This window comes from Macaca fascicularis, chromosome 7 (assembly GCF_037993035.2).
Source record: "Macaca fascicularis isolate 582-1 chromosome 7, T2T-MFA8v1.1".
NCBI lineage: Eukaryota > Metazoa > Chordata > Mammalia > Primates > Cercopithecidae > Macaca > Macaca fascicularis.
In genome coordinates, this window is record NC_088381.1 from 68,661,561 (window position 1) to 68,683,136 (window position 21,576).

The following is a 21,576-nucleotide window of genomic DNA, read 5'->3' on the forward strand; positions in this document are numbered from 1 at the left end:
TCCCGCAGTGAATCTGGGTTGGCCCCAAGACTCACTTTAACCTAGAGAATTTGGTAGAAATGACACTGGACCTGTTCCAGGTCTAAGCCTTAAGAACACCTGGCAGCTCCACTTCTGTGCTTCTGGAAGCCAAAATAAGTACTGACTCTCTTCTTGGAGAAAGAGAAGCCACATAAAGAGGCCTTAGAGCATGAGATGCTAGGCAGAGAGGAAGGCCACATGAAGAAACACCAAGGCCACATGAAGAAACATCCCACAGGCAGACCTGTGGGTGAAGAAGCTGTCTCAGACATTTCACTGCGCCTGAGCATCCAGATGACCAGTCCCTGACACCGTCTAACCACACAGTGAGAGATGCCAAATGAAACCAGCAGAAAAACTGTCCAGCTATCCCCAGTTAACTCATACAGTAGTGACAGAGAGATAAATGTGTAGTTTTATGCCATTAAGTTTTGGGAAAATTGGTTAAGCAACAATAAATAACCAAAACAAAACTTAAAGTTTTGGCTGTCCAAATAACATTTCCTGCAAGTCATAAGATAAGAAAAATATTCCAGAATTTAAAATTTAAAAAAAATTAGAAATAACATGAGATACAAGAGTCAAGACAAGAGCACTAAAATCCAATTAACAGACGCCTCAAAATGATCAAATAAAATGGAAAGGAGAAAGTTAACAAAAATATGACAAGATTCAAGATTCCAACTTTGTAAAAGCCTATCCATAGGCCTATCCATTCGGTGTACCCAGCACAATGAATGAAAAAAGACCTAAGTACAATGTTGTGCTATTTCAGCTCACCAAGAAAAAGACAAAATCCTAAAAGCTTCCAGAGAGAAAGTCATGCCTAAATGAGTGACACTCAGGATGACATGAGGCTTCACCACCATGACTGGTTAGAAGAAAACAGCGCAGACTTTGAAATTCTAAGGTAAAATTATCCTCAACCTAGAAATACATAATCAACCAAACTATCCATCAAGTGTGAGGGTAGACTATGACAAAAGTGAATAGTGATGGAGATGTGCTATGCACCAGGCACTGTTCTAAATGGTTTACATATACCAACTCATTTAATCCTCATAGCGCCCTAGAAACATAGGTACTAATACTATTGCTGGCTCCCCCATTTTGCAAATGGAAAATTGATGCACACAGCACTTAGGGAATCAGCCCAAGGGCATACAGCTAATAAGCAGTAGAACCAAGATTCAAACCTATCTCAGACTGGCTCCAAAACCCAAACACTGCATTGCATTTTTTCAGAAGCTAGAGATCAGAAAATATGTCACTCCATGCTTCTTTTCGGTTTTCCTGGAAGATACAGTCATGTAAAATGACAAAGGGAAAGCCAAGAAAGATGACATGGGATCCAGGAAACAGTGGATCTACTCTAGGAGAGCAGATGAGAAAAACCTCAAGATGACATCTGCACAGCCAACCCAAAGAACGACCTGCCAAAATGGGCACAGAGGAGCCAAAGGCTTTGGAAGAGAAGGAGATCTCAGAGAAAGGGCTACGACAGAGTTTTTTAAATTAGAAGTTACTATTATGAGGAAGACACTGCAAAACAAAAGGCAGGACCATGAAAAGAAATATCCTATCCTAAATATTCTAGAAAACTTGGCTTTATGAAGTCCTAATGATAAATAGTGATTACTTGTGTGACTAAAGATAATATTTGAGGAAGGGAAAGTGGGTGGTATAAGAGCTAAATTCTCATGTATTATACTAAAATGTCAATAACTGAGGCCTAAATAGGTAAATTCAGGAAGAAGTTAGGGGTAGTGGTGACCTAGTGGAGATTTTTGTTGCTTGCAGGAGATAACATTTGGGTGAGTCCTTAAGCAGCACAGACAGACTTAAGGAGATGGCATTTCTAGGCGAAGGTAATTCACTGAGCAAAGACAAACAATGAAAGACGCGAGAACATTTATGGACACCAGGAATATTCACAACAAAAAGCTGGTGTTAGGGAAAAGGGCAATTGTTTGCCTATCATACTAAATACCAGCAACTCCAAAGAATGAAAAGGTTATTTTTAGTATCTAAAACAGAACAAACAAAACACTTCAATAGGAACAGAAAAACTAACTTCTAAATAAGTTGAGTAATAAAAAAACATCCTAGTTTGACTTTTGTTTGAGACAGTTTATTTTATCTCTTGAACACTAGAGAATTTTTACTTTACCTGACCCATGGGTAGTGGTTGATCTGGCATCTGTTGAGATGGATCTGTTGAGATCCATGTGCTTAGGAAGGTTATATAATCTGCAGAGTCCACATATCAACCACTTCAATTGCTGATGAAGCTACAAAACACATTTCAGTAAATAAGCATTATGTTAAAGAGCCCTTAGAAGACATCAATAATGTTATGTGTATGGCAATCAATTCAGGAGGAAATAAAAAAGTTTCTTACTGCTCAACTGCAGCTTACAGATTTTTAAAAACTCTTTAAAATATTTTTGGAGGCGTCTAGTTTAAGACAGTTACTATGGCTTGGGGTATAATCACTACAACTGACACCTAGCAGAATGACAACAATAAAGACGGAGGAAGGAAGTTCCAGATTTTGCCCAATTTCTCATTGCTACCTTGTTTCCTTAGAAACTTACAACTTCAAACAAGAGAACATTGATGCATTAATGAGGCTACCAATAAAAAAAGAAAGAAAGAAAAAGAAAAAAAACACACACACAGGTAGCTTTGTTACACATGGATTATAAAATTATATATTTCAATCACAGTCAGTTAAAAGTACAGAAGCAAATGTGATCCAGCAGACAGAGCCTGGAAATCTAGATGACCTTGGATATCATATCTAATTCCCTGAGTTTGAGTCTACTCATCTGTAAAACAAAGAAATAAAAACTTTCCCAGAATGGTAAAGATTAAATGAAACCTGTAAAACACTTGATACTTAATAGGCTCTTAAGTGTCTGCCTAAAAACTAATAATTCACTAGGAAACTACAATGAATAACTAAATTTCCATGTTCAAGTCCAAATTGTGTTGTAAGCATATTTACTTTAAGGAAGTAAGCAAGGTAAACTATGTGCACAAGTGTGGTTTTCATTGTTTAAAATGTTTTTCAATGTATAAGGTGACTCAAATGGGATCTAATAAGGCAACTCACTTCACATGGTCAGGAACAATTTTCTGGGTGTCTCTGACCAAGAAAAGAGTTGAAGAGAAAGAATTAGGTTTAGAAAGGATAAAGAAAGAAGACACAGGATTAGAATGGGCTAATGAAGCATAGACTAAGCCTTTCCAAAACGAACAATGAAGCAAGTGGAAACAGGAAGGTTGAATCATAAATTAGGATCCACCAAAAATCCTCATGCTTAAAAGGAAGCCAAGCCCCAGTGTGGATTTGTTATGCACCCAATGTGCTCTGTTTTGTGCTAAATACATAATGAAGATGAGGCAGGGTGATCTAGACACAGACCTGGACACTCTGACCTCTAGCACAGAAGGGACTACAGGAGGGCTGGGGTGAAACAGGAATTAAAAGAAATTAAAGAATGTGTAAGCAAAGACTCAGTTGTATGTAAAAAAAAAAAAAAAAAAAAAAAAAAAAAAACCCAATTTCCCCTAAGAAAGAAAAAGAGGTGGAGTACTTTAAAAATTAACTGTTTTTCTGAGGCTAGTGAGCCTTACCTCTCCTCCTTTCCCAGGCATTGTGAAGACGCTGCTTCTCTAGCTGTGCAGCTGCAAGGTCACTAGACAGATAAACTCAAGTCATAAAACATGTTTCTTTTCTCTGTTCTTTCTCTGTTCTTTCTCTCTTTTCTTTCTTTCACTAGCCAAGCTCCAAAGTCACATTTCACTTAATTTTTATCCTGCCAAATTTGAAAGCCTTTTAACTGAGTGATTTTAGTGTAAACAGGAGCGGGAGAAAATATAATGATCTAAGTTTCATTCTGTCACCCAGGCTGGAGTGCAGTGCCATAATCATAGCTACTGCAGCCTCGAACTCCTGCGATCAAGCAATTTTCCCACCTCAGCCTGCCAAGTAGCTAGGACTACAGCTCTGTGCCACCACGCCCAGCTAATTTTTAAAACTTTTTGTGGAGACATGAATTCGCTATGCTGCCCAGGCTAGTCTTGAACTCCTGACTTCAAGCAATCCTCCCACCTTGGCTTGCTAAAGTGCTGGGATTACAGGCATGAACTACTGCTCCTGGTCGAGAGTTTAGTTTTGATTGCTAGTGGTGTTCTTGGTATCTTTTCATATTTGAGGCTTTGGGGCTAATGCTGAAGTATTGCACTCACCATCCAAGGTATACAGGACTTTTGTTTTAATGTTGAACAGATGGAACTTTTTGGTTCTGCATCCTTGCAGGTATACAAAATGTGCCTAGCAGGAATCTGCTTTATATTCATTGAAAGCAAGAAATAATACAGTAAAACTTTGCCTGGCTAGAGGCTTTGAAAGAATGGCGTATTCTGGTTTAATTCTAATAACTTGTAAGTATGAAGGTGAAAAAAAATTCAAAACTTAAATTTCCTGTTGAATGCAATTTGAAAATATAGCCAATGATTCCACTTTTCTTCTCTAGTAAGGTTGGACATTCCAATCTACTTGGTGTTTTATGATAGAACTGCTAGTGTGCCTGAGTCTCACATTGTGAAGATACTTTTTTAAAACTTGAGATGTAAAAGGATATCAATGGTTTTGTATGAGATCAGCCTGGATGAGAACTGACACTTGTAAATATATATTTTAGACTAAATCTCTGATTGCCACTTGTTTTCTTATTGAACTCACAAAAATAAAAGACATTGGATAGAGGGTGGGAGTGGGAAGGAGATTTATATCTTTTAATTGCATGTCATTGTTGCATAACAAGGCAGAACATATGGTATATCTGGCTTTGGACCTACAGAAGGAAACATATTTTTCTGCCTGCCGTATGCCAGAGGTTCTTGAACACCTGGAGAGACTACTGCAGCACAGATTGCTGAGCCCTACTCCAGAGTTTCTGATTCACCAGGTCCAGGATGGGGCCTGAGGATTTGCACTTATGAAAAGATCTCAGGTGCTGCTGGTGCTGCTAGTGCATAGACTACATTTTGAGAATCACTCTTGTCTATTAACTGTAAATGGTAGAACTCTAGAAAAAAGTTTAATTTGCTCTGGGATAAGAAGCACACAGGTTATGGAGAAAATCATGAAAGATTGTACACAGTGACATAACATAATTATTGGTTTTCATGATTGCAAAGCACAGTGTCAAGTGAGAAATTCAGTTTCATTTGCAAGGCTTAGAGAGGCCAGGTGATTCTAGAATAACGGGACTTGTGTTTCTCTTAAACCAGTAGAGAGCTTTAAGTGCTTATTAAATTGAAAGCTCTGTGTTCTTCCTTATTTTCTATTTTATTTTATTTTATTTTATTTTATTTTATTTTATTTTATTTTGTTTTACATCTTTTGAGATGGAGTCTTGCTCTGTCGCCCAGGCTGAAGTGCAGTGGCATGAGCTTGGCTCACTGCAACCTTCGTCTCCTGGGTTCAAGTAATTCTCCTGCCTCAGCCTCCCAAATAGCTGGGATTACAGGCACCCACCACCACATCTGGCTAGTTTTTGTATTTTTAGTACAGACAGGGTTTCATCATGTTGGCCAGGTTGGTCTTGAACTCCTGCCGCAGACGATCCACCCACCTCGGCCTCCCAAAGTGATGGCATTACAGGCGTGAGCCACCGCACCCGGCCCAAAAGCTTTGTGTTTTTAAAGATATCAGACAGGTTTCTCATTTAAAAAACAAAAAATCTTAATAATGTAGGAGAATAAGAGAAATGTTCTTCCAAAAAAGAGAAATCATTGTGATTATTTTGTCTTATTGGAATGTTGGTACTATAGTCTCCTTCATTAATCATCAAGCATACTATGGATTTTCCATTTTTCTAGGGTCTGTATCGCAGTGAAGGTGATACTGGTAATTCTTGTACTCCATTTGGAGATGAAAAATATAGGCCAATATCATAGACTTTGCATAGAAGCTGGGTAATGAAGACAGCTCTGGAGGAAAACATAGATACACACACATAGACAAACATATATATAAAGTATACACATGTATAGTTTTTTAAGTTTATTTTTTACAGTTTGAAAGCTTTTAAAGCAAGAGCCAGCCCCTCCCCTCTCCGAGTGGGCAGCCCCTCCAGTCTCTCTGAGTGGGCGGGAACAGCAGCTGCATGGGCAGCTTTCCTTGTGATGGCACAGGTCCCTCTGGATACCTGCCGCCTGGCCACACCTCCTTTCCCTTTCATTTTTCTCACTGACCAATGGGCTTGGAGCATTAAGGCCACGCCCCTCTTCTGAGTTCTAGTGGGGCCCTGGTTACACCTCCTCTGGTTCAGTTGCACAGCGGCCTGGTAAGTGACTGGAGGCATTCAGCTGTGCTCACTGGGATTTCGCTGATGTGACCCCACCCCTGCCTCCCTCCGAACCCCATGATGTCAGAAAAAACACGACAGGGAAAATTCACCGCAGCCAAGAAAAAGGTAAAACACACCAGGTCATAGCCCCCAACCCAGTCACAGATCCCCTCCGACGACAAGACCATTGCCAGAGTCCAAACTACTCCTGAGGCATACCGGAATGGGACCCCCAACACCAGCGACTCTGGGCTCCCCCCACCAAATTCTTGTCAGTCAGCTCCACCCCTTCAGCAAGCAGCCCAGTCCCTCCCTTGCCGATCTTTAGCCCAGGGTGACTTTTGGCGGGCGGCTTCTGGGGCTCCCCGCTCCATACTCGGCCCTCACCTCCTGCTGCCCCAAGCCCGACCTCCCTGGGCTCTTTGGGCCTCCATCTCCCAGGACCTGGGTCCCCTAGCCCCAGGCCCCACCTTCGCCAGTCGTCCCTGGGTGACTTTAGGCTGGTGACTCCCGGGACTCCCTACTGCAGACTCTGCCCTCCCTTCCTGCTGTCCCAAGCTCCACCTCCCTGGGCTCCTTGGGCTGGTGTCTCCAAGGACCTGGGTCTGAACCCTGTGTTTCCCTCCCCCATCATGGAGTGGTGACTCGGGCATCGAATCTCGCTGATGTGATCCCCTCCCCTGGGAGGAGTGGAATGTGGTGATGTCACAGTCCCCCTAGGAACTGTCATTACTGCTGTAAGACCAGCCTTTCATCTTACAACCCCATTCCCTAAGTTTTCTCACCCCATTTCCTGTTCCTCTGGTCACAGCACAAATTTCCAGTTGGAAGGGGAATGGGGACTATGGGACCCAGGAACAAGAGGTTTCAGGCCGCCTTACTCCCCTCACAGAGACACTGACAGTGGGAAAAGCCTGCACTTCCCCTGTGTGCTCAAAACCTTGACAGTATCTCTGGGTGGCCATGGGAGAACGGGTTTGGTTTGGTTTTCTCCCAGGCTTCTACTTTGCAGAGAGACTTTAACATTCTTTTCTGAGTTCTCCACAGTTCTGGGACCAGATGGCCCTTCAGTCAGTGGTCTCTGAAGTGAGATTAGTTCATCTTCAGTAGAGTAGATCTTGGAAAACTAAACTGACAGCTTGAATCTTGCTCATATCATCTCAAACCTGGGGTACTTTGAGTGCCACAGGATGAATGTGGGACATCTTTCTGAAGCATCATTTTCCCTTGATTCTCTTCAGATCGAACATTAATGTCCTTAGGGATGACAGTCACATAGGTTTCGAAGTATATACCAGACTTCTCTCTGAAATCAGGCTTGGGTGGTCCTCTTTCTGAAAAATTCCCAGATTTAACAAAAAAGCTGCCTTCTGTCATGAGGACACATTGATATGAAAGTGTGAGAGGTACTGGTGCACTTCTTCACACTAACGGACATGTGAGGATGTATGACTCTAAACCACATGGCATACAGTTCCTGCCCGCTTCATGTTTACTGTTCTAACTCCGCCCCTGGTTTTGGTCCCTGACAGCTGCTGATTCATGGCAAAACCCCAGACCTTGGAGTCAGAAAACTGAGTTTAAGTTCCAGTATTGTCTTTTTCTTTCTTTTTTTTTTTTTTCTAACCATGATATCCCTCTCAGTCACTAAAGGATTGTGACAACACCTTGTACAGTTGGTGGTGGCATTAAATCAGATGGTGTATAAGAGTATTTTGTCAAAACTGTGAAGGAGGGTGTGGCTGTAGGGGCTGATAGTTCTCATGAGTGTCACTGCTCTTCTTTCCCACAGTTAAAAGAATATTGGCAGAGGAAGAGCCCTGGCATTCCAGCAGGAGCTAACAGGAAAAAGAAAATCAATGGCAGTAGCCCTGACACCGCCGCTTCTGGTGGTTACCGCTCACCTGGGGATGTGAGTCTTGGCTGGCCAGGCTCCTGGGGACAGGGGGCCCAAGGGGCAGTAGAGGATAATTGTTAAGATTCTGGATGGACTGTTGGGTACTGGTTAAGAATTCTGGGTTTGAATCCTGCCTCTCCATCCGCTAATGATTGATTAGGGATTAATTAGGATATGATTTAGGGCAAGTTGCTTGAGGTCTTCAGGCTTCTCTTTTCACATCTGTATAATAGAGGTGGGATTTTTTGACTTCCATTTGTGAAGTTTAAATGAGATTTTTTATTCTTGCTTTTATGTGAATCCTTAGTACATGGCCTGCTGTAAACACCCAGGACACCCACGAAATGGTCATTGCTGTTTGATTTTTCTCATTCCCAGTCTCAAGAGGAAGCCAGACCAATGAGAAGAGCCACTTGCCATGAGGCTGTCCCTTTAGGAGTCACTGAAAGCGCCCCAGGGTGGGATGGTGGGGTGATAAAAACCATGAGAGAAGTTGGCACAAAGGAGTTATGGGACAAAAGGTCCAAGATAGGCAGAAAAGAAACTTTTGTCAGTTGATGGGAAGAAAGGAAGTCAGAGGGCTTAGACACTGAGGGGGACAGAACATCTCCATGTGCAGTGTCATCTCTTGTAGTCAGCAACAGGTGTCTATGGGGAGGGCCCTGTGTCATCTACTAACCTGAAAGATCTGCAGGTAAGAGGCCCTGGGCCGAGGTTCAGTGACCCCGCAGGCCAGCCCTCCAACCTCCTCCCACAGCAGGGGCTGGTTGCCCCTCTCCCAGCTGAGACAGCCCAGACACACCCCTCCCCAGCTCTAATGATTGTTCTCTCTACCCCTCCCCGCAATCCTCCAACTCCTCCTCTCTGCATGCACCTCAGAGCCAGTACCAAGAACTAGCAGGAGCCCCGGACTCAAAGCTCCGCAATAATCAGTCAACCCAGTGAAAACATCCATTCACTGGGAAGAGTCCAGTGGCGTCCTCTGATTCCACGCTGCCAAACCTGGACTCGTTTCCCCTTGAGGCCCTGAAGAAAGGGTCTAGGGGCCCCTGGTGCCAAGGGTAAATGGGGAGCTGGGGCACCCAGGCCTCACCTGGATGGACCCCAGAGCACAGACCGTGCAGCATGGCTCTTCTGCACTGCCCTCTTTGCTGACTCTCTCTTCTCCAGACACCCCTGCTCGACTCCTTGCCACACATGCCCTGGGGTTGTTGCCTCTCAGGGAAGCACTAGCTTCGCTGTTTGTCAGGGGCCTGTATTTCTGCCCTGACTCAGTCCCTAATTTGCTTTTTGAGTCTGGACAAGCCTCTCTCCTCCTTGGGCTCGTGTTTCTGGACGCGGTAGAGAGTGTCAAAGGTCTCTGTTCGCTCTGGGAGTCCGAGATTTAAAGGCCCCTAGAATGGAAACCTCAGGGCCAAGGGCTCCTGTCTGTCCTTTTCTGTCTTCTATCTCCGCTGTGAAGAACCACACCTGGCCTGTAGGTGCTCAGCACATGTTTGTTGAATGAACGCACCTTTCTAAATCACAAGCTGGCAGAACCGGGGGGCCTTTCTCAAACTCTGTCTCTAGAGGTTCAGCCCCTATCACCAGGGCCCTTTCGCCTGTGCTTTGGGCAGGTTCGCACATTGAAGGAGGAGAAGAAGCGTGAGATACATCGGGTACAGAAGCTTGGGAGGAGCTTGTTCAATCTCAAACACCAGAGGGGTAAGATGGGGCTGGCGTGACCTGGGAGCAGGACCGGCATCAGAGGGCTGTGGGGGTGGCTTAGAATGCCCCAGGGAGGTGGGTGGATGGAAGGGCTTTGAGGCAGAGGGAGAGAGGTCTGTGCCAGGAGACTGCAAGCCTTGCCATCTGCTTGAGCCTTGGTGTCCCCATCAGCAAAGAGGGAGGAGTGCCCATTGTCAGCCACCCACAGTGCTCTCCATTGAAAGTGGCTTGGAAGATTAGCTACCATCTGGGTGCGAGGAATCCTTAGCAGTGAGGCCAAGTTTGGGAAGCCTGAGAAGAGGAGCTCTGCACCAATGGGAGGATTTTTTTTTTTTTTTTGAGAATCCAGAGACCCTTATTGTCTGTTTCCTTTCTCAGCTGAACCCCGGGCCCCAGATTCCCCAGGAGGGCCCTCTGAGGTGGAGCAGCTACAAGATGAGACCAAACACCTAAGGAAGGAGCTGGAGAGTCTGGGAAGACAGCTCCAGGCTGAGGTGGAAAACAATCAGATGTTGAGTCTCCTGCACAGGAGACAGGAGGAGAGGCTACGTGAGCAGGAGGAGAGGCTACGTGAGCAGGAGGAGAGGATACATGAGCAGGAGAAGAGGATACATGAGCAGGATGAGAGGATACGGGAGCAGGAGTGGCTGCCAGAGCAGGAGAGGCTGCTGGAGGAGGTGAAAAAGCTGTTGGAACAGGAGAGATGGGAGGAGGAGGAGGAGAAGCCGCTAGAGCATGAGAGGCTGCTGAACCAGGTAGAGAAGCTACTGGAAGAGGAGAGGCTGCGGGAGCACGATGAGAGGCTGCGGGAGGAGGAGAGGCTTCCAGAGCAGGAGAGGCTGTTGGAGCAGGTGGAGAAGCTATTGGAACAGGAGAGGTGGCAGGAGGAACAGGAGAGGCTGCTGGACCAGGGGAGGCTGCTGGACCAGGTGGAGGAACTGTTGGAACAGGAGAGGTTGCGGGAGCAGGATGAGAGACTGTGGGAGCAGGAGAGGCTGCTGGAGCAGGTGGAGAAGCTTTTGGAACGGGACAGGCAACAGGAGGAGCAGAAGAGGCTGCTGGAGGAGGAGCAGCTGCTGGACCAAGTGGAGGAGCTGCTGGAACAGGAGAGGCTGCGGGAGCAGGATCAGAGGCTGTGGGAGCAGGAGACACTGCGGGAGCTGGAGAGGATGCTGGAGCTGGGGTGGGAAGCCCTCTACGAGCAGCAGGCAGAGCCACACAGTAGCTTCGAGGAGCCGGTGGGTTGCCCCACCTGGGGAGCCTGCCCTCTTCCCTAGCCCTCCAGGCCTTTGTTTCCCCACCTGTAAAATGGGGCATTGTAGCCCTCACATGAAATGGTACTTCTAAAGGCACCTGTGAGCCAGAGCCCTGCTCTGATGGCTGTGGGAGAGAGGGGATGATTTTTCTAACCTGCCTCCACCCTTCCCGGTGCCATGGCAGGCAGACACCAAGTTCTGGGGTCTTCAGCTATAGCGGGTGGCCAATGATTGCTTCTCTCTGTCCAGAACAATGAGAACAAGAGCGCACTGCAGTTGGAGCCTCAAGTAAAGGAGCTGAAGACGCTGGGCGAGCTGAAAGACACGGTAACCTCTGACCCATCCAAGAAGGGCTGGGAGGCGGGCACCAGCCTCTGGGGAAGGGAGGCGCCAGGCCAGAGGCAGCTGCAACCTGGGGGCAGGTGACCCCAGCACTCTCCAGGGCAGTCCTATTACTGTTTCTTGCATCTTTCCCTCTGACTTTTAGAGGTGGGGAGCCCTGGGCTCCCCCCAGGTCTGGATATCATCGTCCCAGCTAGAGGCATGGAGCCCCCCAGTCACAGGGGAAGAGACAGTGGTATAAGAAGTTGGCCGGGTGCGGTGGCTCAAGCCTGTAATCCCAGCACTTTGGGAGGCCGAGATGGGCGGATCACGAGGTCAGGAGATTGAGACCATCCTGGCTAACACAGTGAATCCCCATCTCTGCTAAAAAAATACAAAAAACTAGCCAGGTGAGGTGGCAGGTGCCTGTAGTCCCAGCTATTGGGGAAACTTAGGCAGGAGAATGGCATAAACCCGGGAGGCAGAGTTTGCAGTGAGCTGAGATCTGGCCACTGCACTCCAGCCTGGGCAACAGAGTGAGACTCTGTCTCAAAAAAAAAAAAAAAAAAAAAGAGGCTCCTAATGTCGGGTGTGGTGGCTCATGCCTGTAATCCCAGCACTTCGGGAGGCTGAGGCAGGAGAATCACTTGAGATCAGTAGTTTGAGACCAGCCTGGCCAACATGGCAAAACCTCATCTCTACTACAATTTCAAAAAATAATAATAATAATTAGCCAGGCCTGGTGGTGCATGCCTGTAATCCCAGCTACTCAGGAGGCTGAGACATGAGAATCATTTGAGCCCAGGAGGTGGAGTTTGCAGTGAGCTGAGACTGCACCACTGCACTCCAGCCTGGGACACAGAGTGACACTGTCTCAAAACAAAACCAAATGGAAAAACCAAAAAGACTCCTTAGATTCAAACTGGATTCTGGCCTCAGTTCCACTGGTTATCATTCAACTACCTTGCATCTCTATGTCTCTGTTTCCTTAAGTTCAAAAGGAAGTTAGCGTTTTCCTTGCAGAGGTGCTGAGGATTAAATGAGATAACACATGGAAACAGTAGTCATGTAGTACACTTAGCAGATGGTGATTGGCTCTCCTTGCTATTCCACCAGTCTGTGGCCTACAGTTTAAATGGTGGGGAAAAGGATGTGAGATTTGAGGCTGGGGAAGGACGCATGGGGTTCTAGGCAAGGAAGGCAGTCTCTGAGGCCTGGAGCAAGGGTCCGGGGCCTGGGGAGGCCACAGAGCACCACAGTGCCCTTGCTACCCTATTAATGGGCCAGGAATCTGGAAGCCAGCTAGTAAACGCCCTCATGCCCAGGATCATCCTGCAGGTGGAGCTGAAGAGCCAAGAGGCTCAGAGTCTGCAGCAGCAGGGAGACCAGTACCTGTGTCATCTGCAGCAGTATGTGGTCGCTTAGCAGCAGCTGACCTCTGAGGGGGAGGTGCTGCACAGGCAGTTACTGCTGCAGACCCAGCTCCTGGACCAGCTGCAGCAGCAGGAAGCTCAGGGCAAAGCAGTGGCTAAGCTGGCCCGCCAAAAGTTGCAGGCGACCCCGGGGAGGGAGTTGCTGAGGACAGGGCCACAAGAGGGACAACCTGACAACCTGGCAACCTCCGTGCCTTCTCACCCTCTTTGCTGGCCTCTTAGGAGCACCTGGAAGCTACCAGCCAGCAGAAACAGCAGCTAAAGCCAGGTTGAGCCTCATGGCTCTCCCTGGGGAAGGTACGGGAGACCACTCGGAGGAAGAGGCGAGAGCCCCAGGAGGAAAGGGGGACTGTTAGCAGCATAGGATTGAGGAGTTGGAAGACACCTTTAACACAGCTGGTCATTATGCCGACCGGGTGTCCGCGCTAAGTTTGGTATCAATATGGTGACCTCCTGGGAGCAGGAGGCCATCGGGTTGCCTAAAGACGGGAGAACTGGCCCAGGTCAGAAAGGGACCAGGTCAGGACTCTGGCACCAATCGGTAGTGGGACTGTTCCTGGCAATATAGCAAGATCTTGGTTCTTAAAAGTAATAATACAGAACAGCTCATTCCCCTCTGGGAATGGGCTGGCTCAGGGCTACACAGTGAGGGTGGGGGCAGAGGTGGGCCCCCACTTCCCTTGTTGGGTTGTCTGAGGACCCCTCTGGCCACTCCCTAGAAGAGATGGAGGAGGACATCTGGACAGTGAGGAGGAGGAGGCACCTCGGCCCATGCAGGACATCCCAGAGGACCGGGAGAGCCGGGAGGTCAGGTGAGCCTGACTTTCCCTGCCCCTACTTTGTCACCTTCCTCGCTGGTCCCTCCCAGATCCCCTTGTGTTCTTGGTTTCCCTGCCTTCTGATTTCTGTGGATTTTCACTCCTTCCGGGAGCCAGTGGTCAAACACCATTTCACTGTGACCAACAGGTGCACACTCTGAGCCCCAAGGGAAGGGGCTGCGCTCCATCTCCCTGCCCCGGTTGTTCTGTGTATGTCCCTACAAGAATACTCACCTCTTGCCTTCAGGTGGCATTTTTCAACGACGCTGGAGCCAGTGCCCAGGAATAGCAAAGGGTGTGCTGCCAGCCCCTGGCTCACCCAGTGGCTTCATCCCAGAGGACCCCAGGGACTGGGGGTGAGTCTGTGTGTGGGGAGACCCACCGAGCCCTGAAGGGGGCCAAGAACGGTGTGGGTGGGGCAAGGCAGGTGGTTCTTGAGATGTGACCCCATTATTTTGGCTCCAGAGCAACTTTATGGAGGACAAGGTGGACCTGAAGGAGCATGGGGAGAAACTAGAGCTTCGATTCATCCACCTCTTGGGACAGACACCATAAGTGAGCGGGAGGCCAGGGTACGGCAGGGGGAGCTGCAGGGCCGTCAGTGGGGCCCCAGCCTCTGAGTTGTGTCCTCCCACAGGAAAGTACACCAGACAGGGGGCAGTGCCAAAATGCATCACTGGGACAGGAGGACATCATCAGGCTGGCCCAGGACCAGGAGATGCAAGTAGAGTGTGCAACATCTTTGTGGGGGTGGGAGTAGGGGTGAGGGTGAATTTGGGCACTGGCACTGGCATGGCAGCTAAGCACCCCTCCCTCCAGGTGAACCTGCTGGAGCTGCAGGGACAGGTGTTGTGGCTTGTGGGCGACCACAAGGAGGGGCACAACAAATTCTTGACCACTGCCCAGAGCCCTGCTGGTCAGCCCGCTCTAGGAACCCCAATCCCGCACTAGCTTGGGCGTGCTGACAAGCAGGGTGGTGGGTAGAGCGCTCAGACGGGGTGGGCGGGCAGGAGCAGGGGAGGCTCGCACTGACCTCAGATCCCCTCCTCCCTCTGTCTGAAGATCTTCGTGGCTGAGCCTCACTGACAGCGTGGAGCCTGCACCAGGAGAGGCCAGAGAGGGTTCTCCCCACCACAACCCCACGGCACAGCAGATCGTGCAGCTGCTTCCTCTAACGCAGGACTCTCCAGGAGCACCGAGGCTTGCGCAGCAACCCCTGCATGCCATTCTTTTCACCGTGCCGAGATCAGGCAGATAAACATCACCATCATCTAAGAGCTGGTCAAGAAATTTAAAAACAAACAAACAAACAAACAAAGTTTAGGGGTTAATCTCCTACACAATTCATTTACTTCATTTGAATATTAGAGCCACTCATGTTTATTTGTGTTTCTAACTTAGTTTAAATTTATTTGTAAAAATTACAGAAGAGTGGGTCTTTCCCTCATGTTCACTATGGCATCCTTTAGCATTTTTCTTTTTATTTGATAACTGTAGGTCATTAGCACGCATATCGAGTTTGCCCTATGTGTTGGGAGTTCAAACACGCAAAGACCCACTATATGCACAAAACTGTTCTTGCTGGTTTGGAATAGGCTGCCATGATTTTTTAATGTTATTGCAGCATGTATATTCATTACGGAATTCAGATAAAATTTGCCTATGTTCTGCTAGTATGCTTGATTGACTCCTAATCACAGTGAGCTCTTCATTAGCTCAATATGTGGTTTGCCCTCAAGTGCGCTGTTTATTAGTTTGTAATGTGCCACTGTGAGTAGTGACATTTACAGTTGTTTAAAGATGGAACACTGGAGAGAGCCTTTCTCCCTTTTTCTGTGTATTGGGGATGGGCGTAATAACATTTTGGGGAGATTTTTAAATCTCCCAAAGGAGGAAAGTGGCCTGCTCTGGCAGATGTGTGCAGGATAGAATACGTTTCATTTGTTTTGGAGCCAAGAATGAGTGCGTTACTATGGTACTCCCCTTAGGATTTGTATGTGCTCTGGACTCCTGAAGATATTACTCCTTTTTGATAACCTAAAAAGGGATTGTACCACTGTTAATTAGCCAAATTATTTGGTCTAACAGTTTTTCTTTATCATTCTGAAACTGGGTTTTTCTAATACATTGATAAATTATTTCAAAGGTATTTTGATAGTTCAAATCACTTCACTTTTACCCTGACACATATGAATGTCTAGGAATGACCTTCAGATAGCGTTTAGCATCTGTAACCTATCTGACAATAATGTGTTCATCAGGTACCTATGGATTAAACCACATACCGGCATATTTAAGCTGAATGTCAGTTTGAAAAATAAATGTGCTATATTACCTGAAATACTACTCTTTGTGTAGGTATTTTGTCATAAGTTTAAGAAAAAGCTAAAAAGATGGAAATCCTATAACAATAACTTAAGTCTTTCTTCTAAGTGCATGCAGTCATTTGCAATACCTCATTCAGCCAAGTATTTGTTCTCTTCCTCATTCAGTATAAGGCAGCTTTCAATTTGCTTAGAAGGCGACATTAGAAGGTTAGAGTTCAGCAGAAACATAGAATTTTAAAGTGTGAGTTCAACTGAATAAATTTGAACTTCTGTAGGAAGTAAAGAATCAAAATGCCTATTGAAAGACTGCAATATATGAAAATTATTTTTAAAGTGTTTGATTAAACCTGATAGGTTTTCCCAAAATGAAAAAACTCAGTTCTAAAACCAAAGCTGCTTTCTACAAAACATGAAAATGTAAATCACCCCATCCATAATAGCTTCTCTAAAACTTTATCTTACAGTCACTTTCAAATAACTATTCAAAAATGTAACTGCTGTATTAATGTCTTGAAATAAGTTAAAACATTTTAAAATATGAACACTGTAGTATAAAACCAAGAATCTAGGGGAAGGAAAAGTAGAGAAAGAAATGCCAGTTCCAGTCCAAAGCTTTATTTGCCAAGTTTTCTTAGACTTACTTTTACCAACTTATGATTTCTTGTAAACAGAATGTATAATAGAAATACTGACTTTTGTCTAACGTGGCATTCTTGACTGCTTCTGTGATGCTACTATAATGTAATAAATTATGAAATTCTTGCAAGGTGCTGTTTTTGCCTTAAAATTTTGTGTGTCTTGAAAATTCTAGTATTAAAGGCATTGAGACTGTGCAAATGCCGGGAACATTGGCATGAGATAATCAGTTTTTATTCTCACAAAATTGTAACTATGTAAGTGTGTTTATTAAAAGAACATAAACTAAAAAGGTTACAGGAATTAAAAGTTGTGGAATGAAAAAGTTACGGGATAAAAAATATGGTGGAAAAGTTGTGGCAAAAAAGTTGTGAAAAAAAGTTAAAAAAAAGTTTTATGCAAAGTTTTTTTTTAAAAGTTATGAAAAAGAAGTTACTGGATTTAAAAAAGATCATGGAATAAAAATAAATAAAAGCAGGCCCCTGTCAGCATAAGCCTGGGGAAGTGGGTCTGCAGTCTTCGCCCACACTATGTCCCTACAACCCCTTCCCAGTCACCCCTTTACCATTAGGTAGCAACACAAGACCCCTGTCTAATGGAGGGAGAAAAACAGACCCTTTACCACCTTGACCAAGGCTAAGTCTTTACATTTCTGGATGACGATGTTTGTTATTTAAGAGCCAGAGGTTGATGGAGTTGGTTTGTTTGGAGGAGGTGTGATGGCCTCCTTACTTTTCCCTCAGGGGGGCTCCCATCTTCTTACTCAGAGAGGCATCTGAGGTGGGACAGTGGAGCTAACTGTAGACCAGGCGAGGGCACGGGCTGCTAGGGGTGACCCGCCCTTCCCCCATGTACATACTGTATCTGTGTAACATTCTGTATGTATTGTACCTAGTGGAGGTTGCAGCTGGCATATGAAGAAGAGGTTCTGATAGTTATTTGCAGCTGGGAAACTTATTTATTGCTAGCATAGGAGTGAGGAAGGAGGCGGGGATGGAGTCATGGCTCCCTAGTGATGGGACTCCTGTTTTCTTGTTTTTTATTTGGGAATAAATGGATTTAGCCATACTGCTCAGCCTGGTATGTTCCCGTTTCCCTCAGTGGGTCCTGCAGTTTGTCCCATTGAAGGAGGAGCCCCAGAGCGTGTGAGCATGTCCAGTTGGGCTGCTGGGAATCTCCCAGGCCTGTTGCCTGTATGCTGCCTGGTGACACCTGGTAGATTTCACGGGGACTGCCATGACGCCTAATGGGCACAGTGCAGCCCTGACGGCCAACAGGTTCAGAAGACTGATCTAGCTGTGGCCAGGAAGACAGATACCAGCACTGACTTTCACCCACCCCAGGTGTCTTCCATTCCATCCTCCTGCCTCCTTCTCCTGTCTGCACCAGGTGGGCTGTCTGTCCAGAGTGCCTGCTGCCCCGCAGGCTCCCCCCAGGCTGAGTTCACGGCCCTGCCCCCTAGTGGCCAGAGCCGGCGTCACAGGATAAGAGCCAGCTAAGCTCCAGGGACTTTCCAGGAAAAGAGTCCCTTGGAAAGGGTATGACCTTTTCACCGCTCCCAAAAGCATCCTAAAAATGGCTTGGACTTTTCCCTCCCCTGAGCTCCACAGAAAACACAGCCAGCAGAGGACACATTCTCTGTCATCCAGAAATGAGTTGGAGTCTCAGCCGAGGGACAGTAGGACTGGAAGACTGTCAGTCCACAGAGCTGCCCGCACAGCACCCCCATGCTTGTCCAGAAGGCGGGAAGGATGGCGGGGGCTGGCTGTCCACAGGCCGGGCATGACAGGGAGGCTCCCTGGAGGTGGTGCCCTTTCGAGGGGCAATGTCAGGAGACAGCTTCCTCTTGTTGGGCCACAAGTCTCCACAAGGACAGCACGAGGACTGATTCCCAGTGCTAGAGGCCAGGCAGTCAGCCACGTGTGTGTGTGTGTGTGGTGTGTGTGTGTGTGTGTGTGTGTGTGAGTGAGAGAGAGAGAGAGAGAGAGTATTTATAGCTATTTATAGAACAGGGCAGGGGCATACCACAGAGGGGGCACAAGTTTTCAGCAACGGTCACAGCTGGATGTGGCAGCTCACCACTACAACAGACTAAGTCACAGATGAAGGGGGCTGGCTCTGGGGCTGCGGGAGCCACTGTCAAGTCACAGGACACCCACCCAGGCAGGCTTGGAGAGGAGGTCTCTGAGAAGAGGAGGATCTGTTCATCACTTCAGAAGTCAAAGTGGGACCTGGAGCTCTCAGGACAGGATGGACTTGCCTGACCCAATCAGCTGGCATTGGAGAGAACGCAGAGAGGAAACAGGTTAGAGAAAAGCCAGAGCTGGTGAGGCAAGTACAGAGCATGGGTGCACTGTAGCAGCTGTGAGAGGGCCGGGAAGGGGAGAGTGTAAGTGTGGGCATGGCAAGGTTCCTGGAAAAGAGAGGCTGGAAGGGAAAGGGGAGGAAGATGGAGGGAGAAGCCAGAGCTTCATAGGAAGTGCCCGGGGGCTGCGGCGGCCCTCCCCACCCCACACATGCTGACCTCTCTCATGGCACCCAGGCAGTCCACCCACAGTTCAGACCAATGCCAGCCCCCTAGGACTTCCCTCTTCTCTGGTCACCGTCTTCCAACCCACTGGTCCAGGGCCACCTCTTGCTTGGGGAGCCCCACCCAACAGCCACCAGGCCTGATAGAGAAGGAACACTGCTTGAAACAAAATGGTGAAGCTATAAGGGGATGGCTAGCTGGAGTGAGCACCAGAGGCCCCTCTGGGTGGGCAGAATGCTCAGGGTCCTCTGAGGGACCCTGGGGAAGGCAAGGAGGACAGGTAGCCTGATGCCACAGACATAGACTCATAAGTCTAACAGGGGAGCCTCAACTGGTAGGCAGGGGGCTGCAGGTTGCATAGGTGAGGCTGGGCCCTTTATGATGGGAAAAGCAGAAGAGGGAGAGTCCGTGGCAGGACAGGCAGGTGGGCTCGCTAGGCAGGATTTGGCTGGGCCAGCAGGCACTGTGGTCTCCTTGGCTGAATAGCACAGGAGACCCCTAGGAGCAACAGGCCAAGGTGAGTGAGCCTGCTGGTCGGCGGTAGTGCTTCAGCGGGGGCCAGGGACCCTGTCTTCAGTCCACACGAGCAGCTATGATGGTACCTGGGAGGGAGGGAAGGGGGCTGTGTGTCCTTGCCTGGTCTGTGAAGTGTGTTGTGGGATGACCGTGTGTATGGTACTCTCAGGCTTTTATCCTCGATCACCACTGGATTGCTGACAGATAGAGGATGTGGGACCCTAACTATCATCCTTAATCTGCAGTGGATTTGGCTCTCAGCACTCCCAGGCTGGGAGCTGGATACCTGCCATGGCAGCATGACCCAGACTGCATGACAGGTACAGCGTGCCCAGGATGATGTGCCTAGGCCTCTGACCGCCTCAGATTCCAGCCCCACACACAACCCCCTCCAAGCTCCCAGCCCCTACACCATAAACCACGAGCTCTGTGTCCTCTCTGATGGCTCCACATCTGCCAGCTTGGACATGGAGCCTGTTCTAAGAGCCCCCAGGCTCAGCCATGGAGACCTGGAGCAGTGACACTGAGTCCCATGGCTCGCAGGGAGAGAAGTGAGACAGCCAGCAGCACAAAGACAGAAAGAGCAAAGAGCAAGTCTGCAGCTCCAGAAGGGAGGGGCAGGGAGCCTGGCTCCGAGTCCCCAGGTGTGCCCTCTGTGTGGAGCTGGGGCAGCAGGGCAGGCAGACCTTTCATGCAGCAGGCAGCAAAGCATGTACCTACCAAGGCTGACGCTCCTCAGGGAACACCGATAGTGATTCTGAAAGACAACATCAAATCACATGGCAGGTCACATGCATGGGTGGGGCAGGCCTGAGGGTGGGGGACACACACGCACACGCTGGAGTGTGCACACACATGCTGTGAGGCCCCACGGCCTGCATGCATACACTAACACACATGCCCACAAAAAACACGCATACGCTGCCTTCTCTGCCACCTGCAGGTGCCCAGCACCCTCACCGGCTGGCAGGTGCCGCATGGATCTGGGACATGCAGCCACTCGGCACACTGAAGCACATGCGTGGGCAGAGTCACAACACAGATGCTCGCCCGCACACAGAGGCATTTGCACCAGCTCCCTGCACACTCGTGCCTGGTGTGCTCAGAGGACCACCCACGCTGCTCATGGAGACAGGGCTTGCTCACCAATGTCCAGCTGTCATTTCTCCACCTAAGAGCCTTCCATGGCTCCCTACTGCCTACAGCATTGAACCCCAACAAGTCACACTCTTCGGACTTTGAAGGTTCTCCACCCTACGCCCCACCTTCCCCACAGAGCTCTTCCTCATTCTCTGTTCCCTGCTTTGGCCAGGGGCTATCCTCGATGCGACCCACACTACACCTCTGCCCATGGCAGCTTTTTACCCAGTTATCCTCCAATTCCTCACCACATAAGCCTATCTCAGTCATGCCCCGGACTGCACTGAAGCCAGCCTGCCTTGAAGGAGCTCTCCCAGACTGCCCTTTTCCCCAAGGTAAGGTCATGATTTGTCAAATGTTTAGCGTGTGTTAGCAAGACTGGAGTCGGAGCAGGCATCAAACCTTACATCTCACATGTCACACCTCACCATAGACCTGGGTGCCAAATAGCCTGAAGAGTCTGAACTCACGTTGGCAGTTAGCAAAGTGCTCCTACGGCTGCATCTGCAGTTAACATAGCATCCCTATGGCCACTGCCTCCCTGGATCTCCACAGCCATCCTAGGAGAAAGGCAGAACATCATCATTTGATAGAAGGGATACTGGAGCT

The 21,576-nt window shown here is 48.0% G+C and overlaps 1 protein-coding gene across 2 annotated transcripts; it reads left to right on the forward strand.

The window, feature by feature from the left end:
• Positions 1 to 6,391: 6,391 nt before the first annotated feature.
• On the forward strand, positions 6,392 to 15,276 carry LOC102122160 (uncharacterized). 2 transcript variants are annotated; one of them, XM_065548336.2, is made up of 6 exons: positions 6,392 to 6,512; positions 8,179 to 8,298; positions 8,918 to 8,977; positions 9,900 to 9,987; positions 10,369 to 11,228; positions 11,496 to 11,804. In XM_065548336.2, the coding sequence occupies exons 1-6, from the start codon at positions 6,462 to 6,464 to the stop codon at positions 11,670 to 11,672; spliced, it is 1,356 nt and encodes a 451-aa protein (XP_065404408.1). In that variant the 5' UTR covers positions 6,392 to 6,461; the 3' UTR covers positions 11,673 to 11,804. The 2 variants fall into 2 exon arrangements, 1 of the variants encoding a protein (XP_065404408.1); XR_012415298.1 differs by lacking the exons at positions 6,392 to 6,512; positions 8,179 to 8,298; positions 8,918 to 8,977; positions 9,900 to 9,987 and adding exons at positions 13,223 to 13,297; positions 13,720 to 13,812; positions 14,066 to 14,174; positions 14,881 to 15,276 and having other exon boundaries at positions 10,360 to 11,228; positions 11,496 to 11,573.
• Positions 15,277 to 21,576: the final 6,300 nt, after the last annotated feature.